This window comes from Mytilus edulis, chromosome 4 (genome assembly GCF_963676685.1).
Source record: "Mytilus edulis chromosome 4, xbMytEdul2.2, whole genome shotgun sequence".
NCBI lineage: Eukaryota > Metazoa > Mollusca > Bivalvia > Mytilida > Mytilidae > Mytilus > Mytilus edulis.
The window spans coordinates 65,616,348-65,628,653 of NC_092347.1; the positions used below are offsets into that span (position 1 = coordinate 65,616,348).

The following is a 12,306-nucleotide window of genomic DNA, read 5'->3' on the forward strand; positions in this document are numbered from 1 at the left end:
TCGGGGTAACAAACTAAAACCGAGGGAAACGCATTAAATATAAGAGGAGAACAACGACATAACATCGAAATGTAACACACACAGAAACGGACCAAGCATCAGACAAAACACCACGAGAATAACAAATATATGATTCAGAATAGTAATGTATTTTTTAACATGCACACAATTGTCCGATAAATACAAAACTAACAATTACATATAAGGAGTCACAAACGCAACACACAATGTTTGACTCAGATATAAATGCAATTAAAGTTTGCATTAATTTTTATAGCTTTGTAATTCTTGTTTATCAAACAGGAAAACCGACCCCACCTTCAAATGTTTTTGTGGTATGTAAAACCACATCTGCAACAATTTTCTGGAAACCCGAATTTGATGGAGGTGACAAGCAAACGTTTGAGGTAAAGTACTGGAAAACTTCCCAGGTAACCACCTTATTATCAACAACCCCTGTCACAGATCTTGCTGGTCAATCTGTCATCGAACAACTTTTGTCAGGATCCAACTACAGTTTTGTACTTCAAACATCGAATATTTATGGAACTTCTAATGCCACACTCTTAACTTGTGAAACTGATGTCAAAGGCAAGTACATTATTTATCCACATATGAAAACAAATAAAGATATCTGGTAAAATGACCAAATAAGGCGACAATTAACCAAAGTTCAAAGTGCGACGAGTTCACTAACAATAGGCAGGAAAACTAATCTTTTTACTGGGAAAGTATTAAACGTTTGGCAGCTAAAGGTTAAGTGTAAAATTGCCCAATTGTATATCAAACGACCTTTTAGATTTTTATTTGCATGATAGGATGTTTGAATCAACTTAAATTAAAAAAAAATTGTCCAATGTAACATCGCTTAGCTGAAATATATTATGATGTGACATATCTATAAACATCTTATTTGGCCAATTGTCAGTTGTAAAGAATTTGCGCTGAATGGTTCTGATGTTGCATTATGAGCATTGTTTATTCCACAATTGTTTCATATGTAATAATCTCTCATTCTAACACAACACTCTTGGATAGGAATAAGTCACCAATTTTAGCAAATACCCGTTTACTTTTCTGATCACTCGTCGCAAGTTAACTTAATTTGAAACCATTAAATCACCAATTAATGACGTCGGAGCTTACAATTCAATACAGTTGATTTCTTAATTATAGTCACCATTTTTTGCTTGAAACAATACTGATGAATATTTACCAAACATGTACCTTAAACACTTGTCTCTTTATTTTTGTATGTAAGATTAAAAAGGTTTTAATTTATCATTCATCATTTCATTCAATTATTTCATTCATTCCACTTTTTGGTTCATCATAATAATTATGACGATTGAGACAGACGACAGTTCAAACATACATCACTGCAGATCTTCAGATACACGTCTCTTTCAGCATTACTTCACCAGCTAGAACTATGATTACATGCACGCAGGAAGAATAAACGTACGCCCTATTTGTTGAGCCGAAATATTTGTCAACAGGATTTTATAACACCATCTTCCTATATTATAATCTTATATTAGGATCATTGTGCATATACAGTTTTAGTAAGTCATTAAATGCTATACTGCATTCTTAGAGGACGCTCAAATGCTCTTACAGTATATATTTACTGTTAATAAATGTGGAACATAGTCATTGTCTAATGTTGCTTTCTTTAAAACGTTTTAATTATTTGATTAAATTAGAAATATCGTTTTCGGAATTATCTATTAGATAACCCTCTTTCATAATAGCATTGAACAACACTATCGTATACTTTTGTTGATATATAAAAATAACTTTTGTTTTATACATTTAGATATTGTAACTTTAAAAGAACCACAGAAGATGTTTTCTGATGTTACTATAGCCACAATAGGTGTTGCTGGTGGTTTATTCGTTGTCATAGTATTAATAACTGTTTTCATCATAATACCATTCTGTGAGTACGAGTAAAAAGTCTGGCACATATTTTATACATATTATATAATTTTATTTTTACCCATTTGAAAGTAAAATCACAAACATACTAAACTCCGAGGAAAATTCAATCGGAAAGTCCCTACTCAAATGGCAAAATCAAACGACAAAACACATCATACGAATGGACAATAACTGTAATATTCCTGACTTGGTACGGTCATTTTCAAATGTAGAAAATGGTGGATTAAACCTGGTTTTACACACTGTAAGTATTGAATGATATCGCTGTCGTTTTCATATTTCCTGACTTTTATTGCGGACGGTCTTTATTGCACTACCTTTATAGGCTTTAAATGTGTTCTCAAACTGAACATACATAAATTGTTTGGCACTGGACGTTAAGCAACCATCTATCAATCAATCATATTTCCCGCGAAATCTTATAATTCGTGTTGATTATTCTTTAGTTTTCTATGTTATGTCGTGTGTTATATTGTCTGTCTGTTTGTCTTCTTTCATTTTTAGCCAGGCGTTGTCAGTTTATTTTCCATTTATGAGTTTGACTGCCCTCTGGTATCTTTTGTCCCTCTTTTATATATTGTACGATTTTTATGCGTGACCAATGGAAGTACTATATCAGAATCTAGATTAGTCCTACATGTCGACATGGGTCCTCCGATTAATACCAGTGCTTAGATAGAAAAATACAATGTAATAAACTGTACTATAATTACACATCGTCTTTTTATTCTTATTCATTTTGTCATCTTTGTTATATATAGGAAGTAACATTTTTGTTCTGAGAAAAAATAAATTAAAAATACATTATACTTTCATTTAACAATCATATCATCATATTTACTTGGTTTCAGGTCGCCGTAAAAACAAAACAGATAAAGACGGGTAAATATAACGTTAAACGGATTCTGACGCAAAGTTGACCATACATGAATTTGGTTGTTATTTTATGGTATGGTATTGTTGGTCATAAAGCTGTTTAAGTAGTTCGGTTCTTATATTGATATATCTTTCTCTTTCAAATATTCGGCTTTGGATCTTCCTGATAAAGGTAAAGCACTTCGGATATAAAAGTTATATAAAATTGTTTCCATTTTTTAAATATTAGTTTATCCATTTTGGTACACCATCTGTGTATAACGACCTTTTGAATGCAAGAAAGATTGTAATGAAAACTTAAGATTTGCTCAACGGAAATATTTCGATCTGGGTTTGTTTTCAAAAGATAAACAGACGAAGCAACATTTAAAGAATAAAGCTGTTTTAATAATGGAAGAAAGGGTTCTTTTAAAAGCAGAGTTAGCTCGTTAAAAATGCATATTTTGTTCCACAAAATAAAAGAAGGTAATAACATGTGCATATTTTTAATGCAGATCACAGTTCCTACGCCGGGAATGTTTGAACCAAGGTCGGAAAGTTCCTGTACAATCTGTTATAAACAATACGTATGATTCAGTACATCTAGAGGTCCAATATGAATCTCTTCGTGAGGATGCTATTGGTAACTACTTATATATCATTGAAGTTTAATATCATCATGAACAATAGTGACTTTTGATTATAAATGTACTAAAAATGTACTACAGCCTACGAAAACAGACATATCTTAACTATCCCTTTTTCAAACTCTGCTATATAATTTTGTAATTTCCTAATTGAATAGTCTGCAACCACCCTTGTGCTCACATTGCTTTACTCACGTGCAGAAAATTAAATTTTTTGATTCATCTTGTTTAAAAGACACAAAGAACGTTCATGTAGTTTTATCTTATACAAGTATGTTTAATCTAACAATTAAATAATGTTATAAATGCATTTCGTAAAAGAAAAACGTTAAACTATCTGAAACGGCCTATGCAAAAATGAAGCCGTGATAATCTTACCCGTAATGTTTGATCTAACAGAAGACCTGAATCAGTATCAAAATATATATGTTTGAAGTTGTTACAGCCTGAAAAAGACTATTATGTTATAATCATCACTGTTGTAAAGTACTTTTTGCTTCTTTGTTTTTTTTCAGTTTCGACAAAGGGCAACCAGAGCAGGTATAAACGATCTGTATTTATACTTCACGGAATATTGTTTGAAATATGTTATAGGTCACCAGTACGGCCTTCAACAATGAGCTTTTCATATCGCATAGTTAGCTATAAAAGTCCCCGAAATCACAATTTGTTTATTCATATAAATTAGCAGCCAAAATATGTTTTAACATTGATTTATTTAATATTCAGTTACTTGTTACATGTATATAAGAACAATAATGAAAACTGTATATTTGAATTTATATAAATAAATAATCATCATTCATTTATGAAGTGAAGTGAAAGAAAATGATAGTGTGTCTAACCGGCAAACTGGTTAACCTACATGTTGAATTTAGTTCATGTTATTCGTTTCGCTTATTCACTATGCTTAGTGTATTTGTTATAATCTTATAGTCCACTGACTGTTGTTCATTACTCTTTCAAAATAGGCCAGTAGATAAGAAGGCTGATCCTGTAAACGCCAAAGGAACATATTACAATGAGCCACCGTTGCCTCCAGGTAAAAACTTAGGTCTATGTATAATTTTATTTTAAAGCTGTCTCAGTTAAAAGTATCCTCAGATTTAATTAATATGAATTAACAGTTAATCAGCAATTGTATAGACTATTTCATCAAGAAGTTGTTTAATGAGTGTATGTGTTTCAGTGTTTCTGTTGTGCCGTTGTTATCCTCTTATAGTCGATGTGTTTCTCTTAGTTTAATTTTGGAACCCGGATTTATTTCTCTCAATCGATTTTTGACTTTTTAACAGCAGTATACTACTGTTGCCTTTGTTGTACTGAAATAAATTGTTGCTAATACAATAAATGATCAATAGACTATATTATATTTCAACTCATCATTAATGCAAGAATTAAAATTTTGTGACACGCTTTTTGTCTACAAATTTATAGAAACATCAGTGACTCTCGAATAAAAAAAAATTAAAAGGTCGCTATTGATTACCAGGACTTATAGGTAACCTTTATGGTACTACTACATCTATATGAAAATTATTGAATGAGGATTACCAATTAGATCAATGCTTTGGAAAGTGTTAAAAAGTACATCAAAAAGCAAGAAATAATTTTTAACATATCACTAGTTTTAAGAGCTTACAAATGATCCCATCCATCATTTATACAAATTAAGAAGATATTTTAATCTTCACAATCTTTAGGCAATACAATTTTTTTTTTTTTTTTTTTTTTTAGATATAAAGAATATTAAACGAAGAAGGTGGGTACCATTTTTTACATTATAATTGTGTTCACGTTTCTTTTTGACTACAAAATTTCACACACTTTATTGAAGTATGTTACGTAGGTAATTGTTTACAGGAATTTATCATGAATATATAACGCCACCTTTCAGATCTGGAAAGAATGTTCTTCCTTTTTTTTTTTGGTAGTATATTAGAATTCCTAACAGTTTGTTTATATGATAAAATGTCGTTACAGATTTGCAAGAATAAGTAAAATTACAAATTAATATTTTTATTGGAGAAGTTGTATGGTTAAATACACAATTTACACTACGAAATAGTCGACTCAAGAGTCACACGTAGATTGAGTACAGACATATTGTTACATTTACGTCGGTTTACGTCTCTAAGTCGACCGTGCAAGTACTGTATAGCCAGTCAAGGTCGTTAAAAACTTCCATATAGATATAGTTCGATATTTAAACCCATACCATGCATAGGCTATCTATTCAAAAAATCATACGCAGATAAGCAGATACATCGATCGCAAGGGGGACATGATCATTTGGATATCATATTATGTAAAGTATCAAGCTCTCTGCTCATTGAACTTTCTGTTTAAGTGCAGATGGCCTGTTCCAATGCTAAATAAAGGCAACAGTATTATACCGCTATTCAAAACTCGTAAATCGATGGACACAAAAACAAAACCGGGGAAACAAACTAAAACTGAGAAGAACAACGACACAACACTAAAATGTAACACACCCAGAAACGGACTAAGCATTAGACAAAATTCGATGAGAATAACAAATATAACATAAACAATTAATATATACAACATTTGCCTCAACCGATAGCTATCAAAATTAACCTTTTAATGTAAAGTTCTACATAATGAGAAGGGCCAATTTGATTGTTGTATTGGCCAATATGCTGTCGTACTACACATTTTATAACAACACAACAATTATGGGGTAGCACCTAGCATATTTTGAAATATAAATTGTAACACGCCTATGAAAAATTGTATTGAGAGTATCAAATAACAAATTTTTGGCTTACTTGGTTCGCTTAAAGATGGATACTTTCCATGAAAAAAAAACACTTACATACTAGTTTTGTGTATAAAAATCCTATTTGAGGAAGGATTATTCAATATAAGCAACTATATATACACAGCAGATTTTAATTGACGTAAATATAAACAATTATAGGTTAACATATGTCCCTAACAATGAGAAAAATCCACACAATAGGCCTCGTCATGACAACGTGAAACAACTAAAATGAAAAAACTCACGGCTATATTTAAAACTATTTAATTCATGAAAAACAAATATGACCGACATGAACCAACGACTACCACTAAATTGGGATAACAACAAAAATAATGTGGCGGGTTAGACATGTTTGTGAGCGCCAAATCGTCTAAAATCTCGGACTGTTAAGTGCAACTGAACAACATAAGAAATAGCCTTAATAATGAGTTCACAATGGCTAAATTCATAGATCGATATGAAGCAGGAAAGAACTAACATAAAAACAATGAAAACAAAGCTTCTAGCTTATGTTCAGGAAAAAACAACCCAACGAAACATCCTTATCTATACTGACTGACACTGGAGGAGCCAGAATTGCTGATTCTTGTAGAACATTTGAATTTCTATGCTAGTTTTTTGCTTAGGTTCGCGCTACTCAAATTTACGTTTCTTCGTATTTTTTTGTTTTTTTTACCCCTCTTTAAAATGTATGTCATAATGTTTTCGTTTTTTTTTTCGACTTATGATTTTTTTTTCACTGCTCTTGTGCTACTAACTTCTTCCAATGTTTATTTTCATTTTTCTTTCTTTTCTTTCCATTTTAGTCTTAGGAAAGAAGTTCTTAACCATAGTGCGTATGCAAATCAGACCAATTGTGCAGGTATTTTAAAACTTGTCTTTTTAATGTATTATTTCTATTCCGAAGACAAGACAAAATATTTATCAATATAATTGAAAAATTATAAACAAATTGAAAAAGCAGACAGTCCAAACCTTTGACAAAATCAAATGCTTAACTTTATCTACCAACAGCAAGAATGGAAAACAACTGTCAAATTCATGACATTATATAGGCGTTTAGAAATGACATATATACAATCTTGATAAAGGACAAATTCGGTAAAATACGAGAACAAGGGTATCGAAAATAAATAAATAAATGACACTTATGTCTAATATCATCAAATGCTCAAACAATTATGATTCTTAGTACTTGCTTTTTACAAAAGACTAGATGAGTCCAAACGAGTTTAGCAGGAAATATAATATAGTAGGCAAATTTATGTGTGTTGTTTTACAAAATATTTTGAGTTATTTAAATAAATCGTCATTAGTGTGTTTTGTTCAGTTTCTGACAATGCATCAATTCCTCCAACAAAATTCGTTTATGTTTTACGAAATTGTTTATATGCAGCAATTAATTACATGAAAGATAAACATTTGATAAATAAAAGATAAACGTTTCAGTAATATTTTTGTGCCGTATGTAGTGGAAATACATATCATCTATATTTTACTTTGCAGATCTTCCTACCGATCAATCTACAGTAAGGTAAATATAATATTATTGATGAGTACCACCAACTATAGGTAGGAAAACTGATAACCCAAGTCAATTAAGATTGGAGTCGAACGCAACTGTCACGTGCGATATACGAAAGTTGTACAGTGGTTCGACTACTTAGACCACTAAAGATGTTGGCATAAGTTAGATGACATAGAATGAAATTCAAAACAGTGTGGCTGTGGCCATTGATTGACACATTAAATTCATCCATTGACTGGGACAATTTAGGTGAACGTTTGTATGTAACGACCACTGCTCACTATGTCCTTTTTAAAGACACTTAAACTATGGGGTCACCAAAAGTTCTCAACACCTTAATAACATGAATAAAGTAATTCGAAAAATAAATCAGAAATAACACGATGTTTTGTTTTATATCAATAATATAAATCAAAACATAAAGGTTATTCCTGATTAATTTTTCGAATTATTTTATAATTAAAGGTGTTAAGAAACCTTTGGTGACCCCACAGTTTAAATGTCTATCGTAGGTACGTGGTGAACAGTGGTCGTTACAGACAAACATTCACGTAAATTGTCCCAGTCAATCGATGAATTTAATGTGTCAATCAATGGCCACAGCCACACTGTTTTGAATTTAATTCTATATAGCGAATATGATCAATCGAGTGTAATCGAAACCATTGTTTACTTCTGCAGCAATCAATGACAAGAAAACATACTTTTTGATAAGCTCATATGTAGAACCTGTATACTGTAGTTTTACCCTTTAATATATGGTTGATTCTTTTTATTTCTGTTATTTACTTTTTATGCTACTAGCTACTAGTATCTTATTACGTTGCGGACTGCCAGTGCATGTAAATATATACTAAATAATGACAACATACGGAAGGTTTGTTCATGTGGCGTATTGTGTTTTCATAGTTACACCCAATGTAGTATACCTATTGAACTTGAAAAGGGTTTTTAGATTATCTGAAATTATATACGGATTTTACGTTGGAAACATACCATAGTCATGAGTACTCTTCCGGAGCACCTGAGATCACCCAAGTGTTTTTGTTGTGGTTTGTGTTGCTTAGTCTCTAGTTTTCTTTGTTTTGTCTTTTGTAGTGTTGTTTGTCTGGTTTATTTTTTTTTCTTTTTAAGCCGTGGCGTTTTCAGTTTGTTTTCGATCTATGAATTTAAATGTCCCTCTGGTGTCATTCGACACTCTTTTTTTTTAGGTGAAAAACAAATTTGGAATTATAATTGGGGAAAACTCAATAGTTCTTTAATATAACACCTGTAGTAGAACTTAATTCCACTTTAAAATAAGTTTCTCTGAAATATTGTTATAAAGCACTGTAGTGAGGAAATGCAAGCTAGGGGACCATTATGGCGTTCTTTTGTAAGGAATACCGCACAAACAGTTTTGTTCTACCTTCTTATTTAATAAGAATGCATGAAATAGTATTCCCTGTGTTTGCAATCAAACAACAATTAATTAGTGTTCTCTATATTAGGGTAGAATCAATGCATCTTACTGAAATGAATGCATACGAAGACATGGCCAAAGAAACAAAAGGTAGTTATCATATTTTGCTTTATTATATATAAAAAAAGGAGTTGTGCTATGATTACTTATTAGATATTTATCCACCAGATCTCAAATAAAGTGATTTGAGCAATTATAGGCAAACATACGGCATTCAGAAGGAGAAAAAACCTATACTTCTCTGTCCTAACATTTCAAAATGTGAAATTGAAATTTGATTTGCATGCCAGACACATGTTAGGTATGCTAAAAGACTGGTAACTGAAACACTTTCTTAATGATTTTTCTATATGTTGCATTGCAATTCATGCATACCTTCATTCGACTATTTTAGCTGATTTTATTAAAACAACTTTCATGACTTTCAGTTTAAACTCATTTAAGTTTAACAGCACGATAAACTAAATATATAAGTAATATAAAGATATAGCACAGTGTTCAGCAGGGTTGTAGTAAAATGCTCTAATGTTATGAATATAGATCTGCCTAATTGTCAATATTACATGTAATTCATTCATATTTTTTTTTAGTTAAAACATCAATAAAGTAAGTACATACTAAATATTTGTATATACATTATATTCATCGGGTTTAAAGGGATATGGTGGACAAAAATCATACACATTTCTGCCAAATATTCTGAATTGTCCTCAGAAAGAGATATATAAACAAGAGTCTTTTCAATTGTCTTTCCTTATTGAATTTAAGAAAAGGTATTATTTAAGTTAAAAAAAAAAAAAAGTAAAACCTTATATATATCCAATATATCTACAAAGAAAACCAGTGAAATCCAAATAAAATATATCTTAGTTGTATTTTAAATGTTAATGGAATAACTATGAAGGTACTGCACCAGATACCTATTTCGATTATAAATATCTCTTCCGTGTTGCTTGAAGTAAACCAAATTGAAAATTCAACGTATTATTCAAACCTGGGCGAGCTAAAGGAACAAAGGTTTATTCAAACCCAGACAACGAACCAAAGTCATGTAAGATAAAGATACCCTCCATGGAGTACAAGGATATCCAGAATTTTAATACAGAAAATGTCAATAAATAAACATCGCCACCCGCGCGTTTCATCACTGACACTGGAAACAAAATAGTTTTAAATACGAAACAGTACAAAGTTGAGAACCCATAATGTTGCCAAATACGGGTAAGGTATAGAAAAAATTTAGTAAACATTTTATTTATGATTATGACCATATCAATGATAATGCATGTGCGCATATAAAGGCTGACTATAATGATGATAAAACATTATTCGTATTTTCTTGACATTACATATGAACTGGCTACTGAGCCGGTAATAATGTCAAGTATCAACACTGAAAATGAAAAGTAAAGATTTACGTATAGATTTACATTTTAAGTAGTAAATAAAAAGTAATGTACATAAAAGTACTGTATAATTATTGTACGATTGAAGTGCTTATATGGATTTGTCATCATAAGGAGCACTAAAACATAAATAATTGAAAGGAATGGGTGTACAAATACGTTAACTTTAGTTGGTATGTATGTCTCAAGGAGTGAAAATATTTGCTTTTTTTTATTTCTTAATATAACAATGGACTTTTTTTTTCATTAAATAGTAGGTTATAAACCATATCAGTACCAAAGCTCTAATTACTGAGCTTACAATAACAGCGAGAACTAACAGTCTACTAGAAGTGTATAACTTCGAAGTAACGTTTAGAGCTAAATAACCAATATAACTTAAATTTTAAAGCCGATTCAAAAAAAAATTATTATTTTTTAGTTTGTAAATTTTACATAAACGAATGGTTGTACATGTATGTGAATGCACCTTTTTTTGCTTACAGAAAATCAACCCTAAATAAATCATCAGAAGGCAATACTCAAATGTACGAATCTATGAAGGACGACCGAACATGTGGTAGGCAAGTTTGTTATATGACACATGCATAATATTTGAAAAAAAAAGAAAGTATTTCATCTGTGCATAAATGGAAAGTACAATGTAAAGTTTTCTGAATTTTTATCATTTAACAATCGTTAGCAAAGCCAGAAAACGCATGTGAAAATAAAAGATTAAAATATTTATTTTCGTTTAATAATTTTTTATTTTGCTTGAAGTGTCGAAACATCGACAGAACAGAAATAAAAGAGAAAACATGAAGAAAATAACAAAAAGAACATTGAAGTTACCATTTAATGATCTTTAATAAATACAAATATCGTCCATGAATTGGAAAAGAGGGACGAAAGATACTAAAGGGACAGTCAAACTCATAAATCGAAAATAAACTGACAACGCCATGTCTTAAAATGAAAAAGACAAACAGACAAACAATAGTATACATGGCACAGCATAGAAAACTATAGAATAAACAACAAAAATCAATGTTGATATAAAAGTTTTTGTGATTTAGTTCTTCTGGTTCCTTAATACTTTTGGTATAAAAACGTAATGGCAATTCTCCAAGGGACGGAAAAGCTATGACAGTCATGGTACAGTTTTCATATATGTGAAGGTTTGAAACCCTTCGACAAGTTAATGCCTGGTATTCTCGACACAGTAATTAATTCCACTTGCAATCCACAGATCTTGCCTGCAGTTAAGTTTGGTCACCAACAAAATTTATTAATGTTGATCGAGGTATGAGCATCAAACTTTTCGAGCACGTATCACAATATTTTGTTTTGAGTTCTTTTCAATGACCTTTTTTAATAATCGACTATGAATGACTAGTTTAAATAAATAAAGAACTAAACTTCAATTTATTGTTAATTTTCAGATAAAACGTCGAAGTCACAAAAGGGCAAGTAAGTGTAGTAATAATAGTTAAATTAATTCCAAATCCCTTACGTTTCCTAACTTTGTTTTTTAAGAACAAAATCGTTTAATTTTTTTTTTCAATATAATCATTTTCGTTCAGCTAATGAAACAACCATAAAATTCGTTGAAGAAATATGACAGAAAAATAACTTGCATTTATATTAAATTGGAACAAAATACGAAAATAGTGATTTCATCATAATAAAAAAAGAGA

General features: G+C 30.7%; 2 protein-coding genes across 3 annotated transcripts in view; both read left to right on the forward strand.

Annotated features, from left to right (window-relative positions):
- The window catches only part of LOC139520256 (myosin regulatory light chain A, smooth adductor muscle-like), a 396,856-nt gene that overhangs the window by 41,433 nt on the left and 343,117 nt on the right, over positions 1-12,306 (forward strand). The gene's annotated exons all lie outside the window — the stretch shown is intronic.
- LOC139520244 (nephrin-like) overlaps positions 1-12,306 on the forward strand; it is a 33,315-nt gene that overhangs the window by 18,044 nt on the left and 2,965 nt on the right. For both annotated transcript variants that reach the window (XM_071312730.1, XM_071312731.1), the window contains 13 exons: positions 304-591; positions 1,820-1,942; positions 2,796-2,826; positions 3,315-3,442; positions 3,962-3,986; positions 4,418-4,488; positions 5,184-5,208; positions 7,041-7,096; positions 7,741-7,768; positions 9,253-9,314; positions 9,815-9,830; positions 11,116-11,189; positions 12,052-12,079. In XM_071312730.1, the coding sequence (XP_071168831.1) occupies positions 304-591; positions 1,820-1,942; positions 2,796-2,826; positions 3,315-3,442; positions 3,962-3,986; positions 4,418-4,488; positions 5,184-5,208; positions 7,041-7,096; positions 7,741-7,768; positions 9,253-9,314; positions 9,815-9,830; positions 11,116-11,189; positions 12,052-12,079 (955 nt within the window). The remainder of the gene's footprint in view (positions 1-303; positions 592-1,819; positions 1,943-2,795; positions 2,827-3,314; positions 3,443-3,961; positions 3,987-4,417; positions 4,489-5,183; positions 5,209-7,040; positions 7,097-7,740; positions 7,769-9,252; positions 9,315-9,814; positions 9,831-11,115; positions 11,190-12,051; positions 12,080-12,306) is intronic.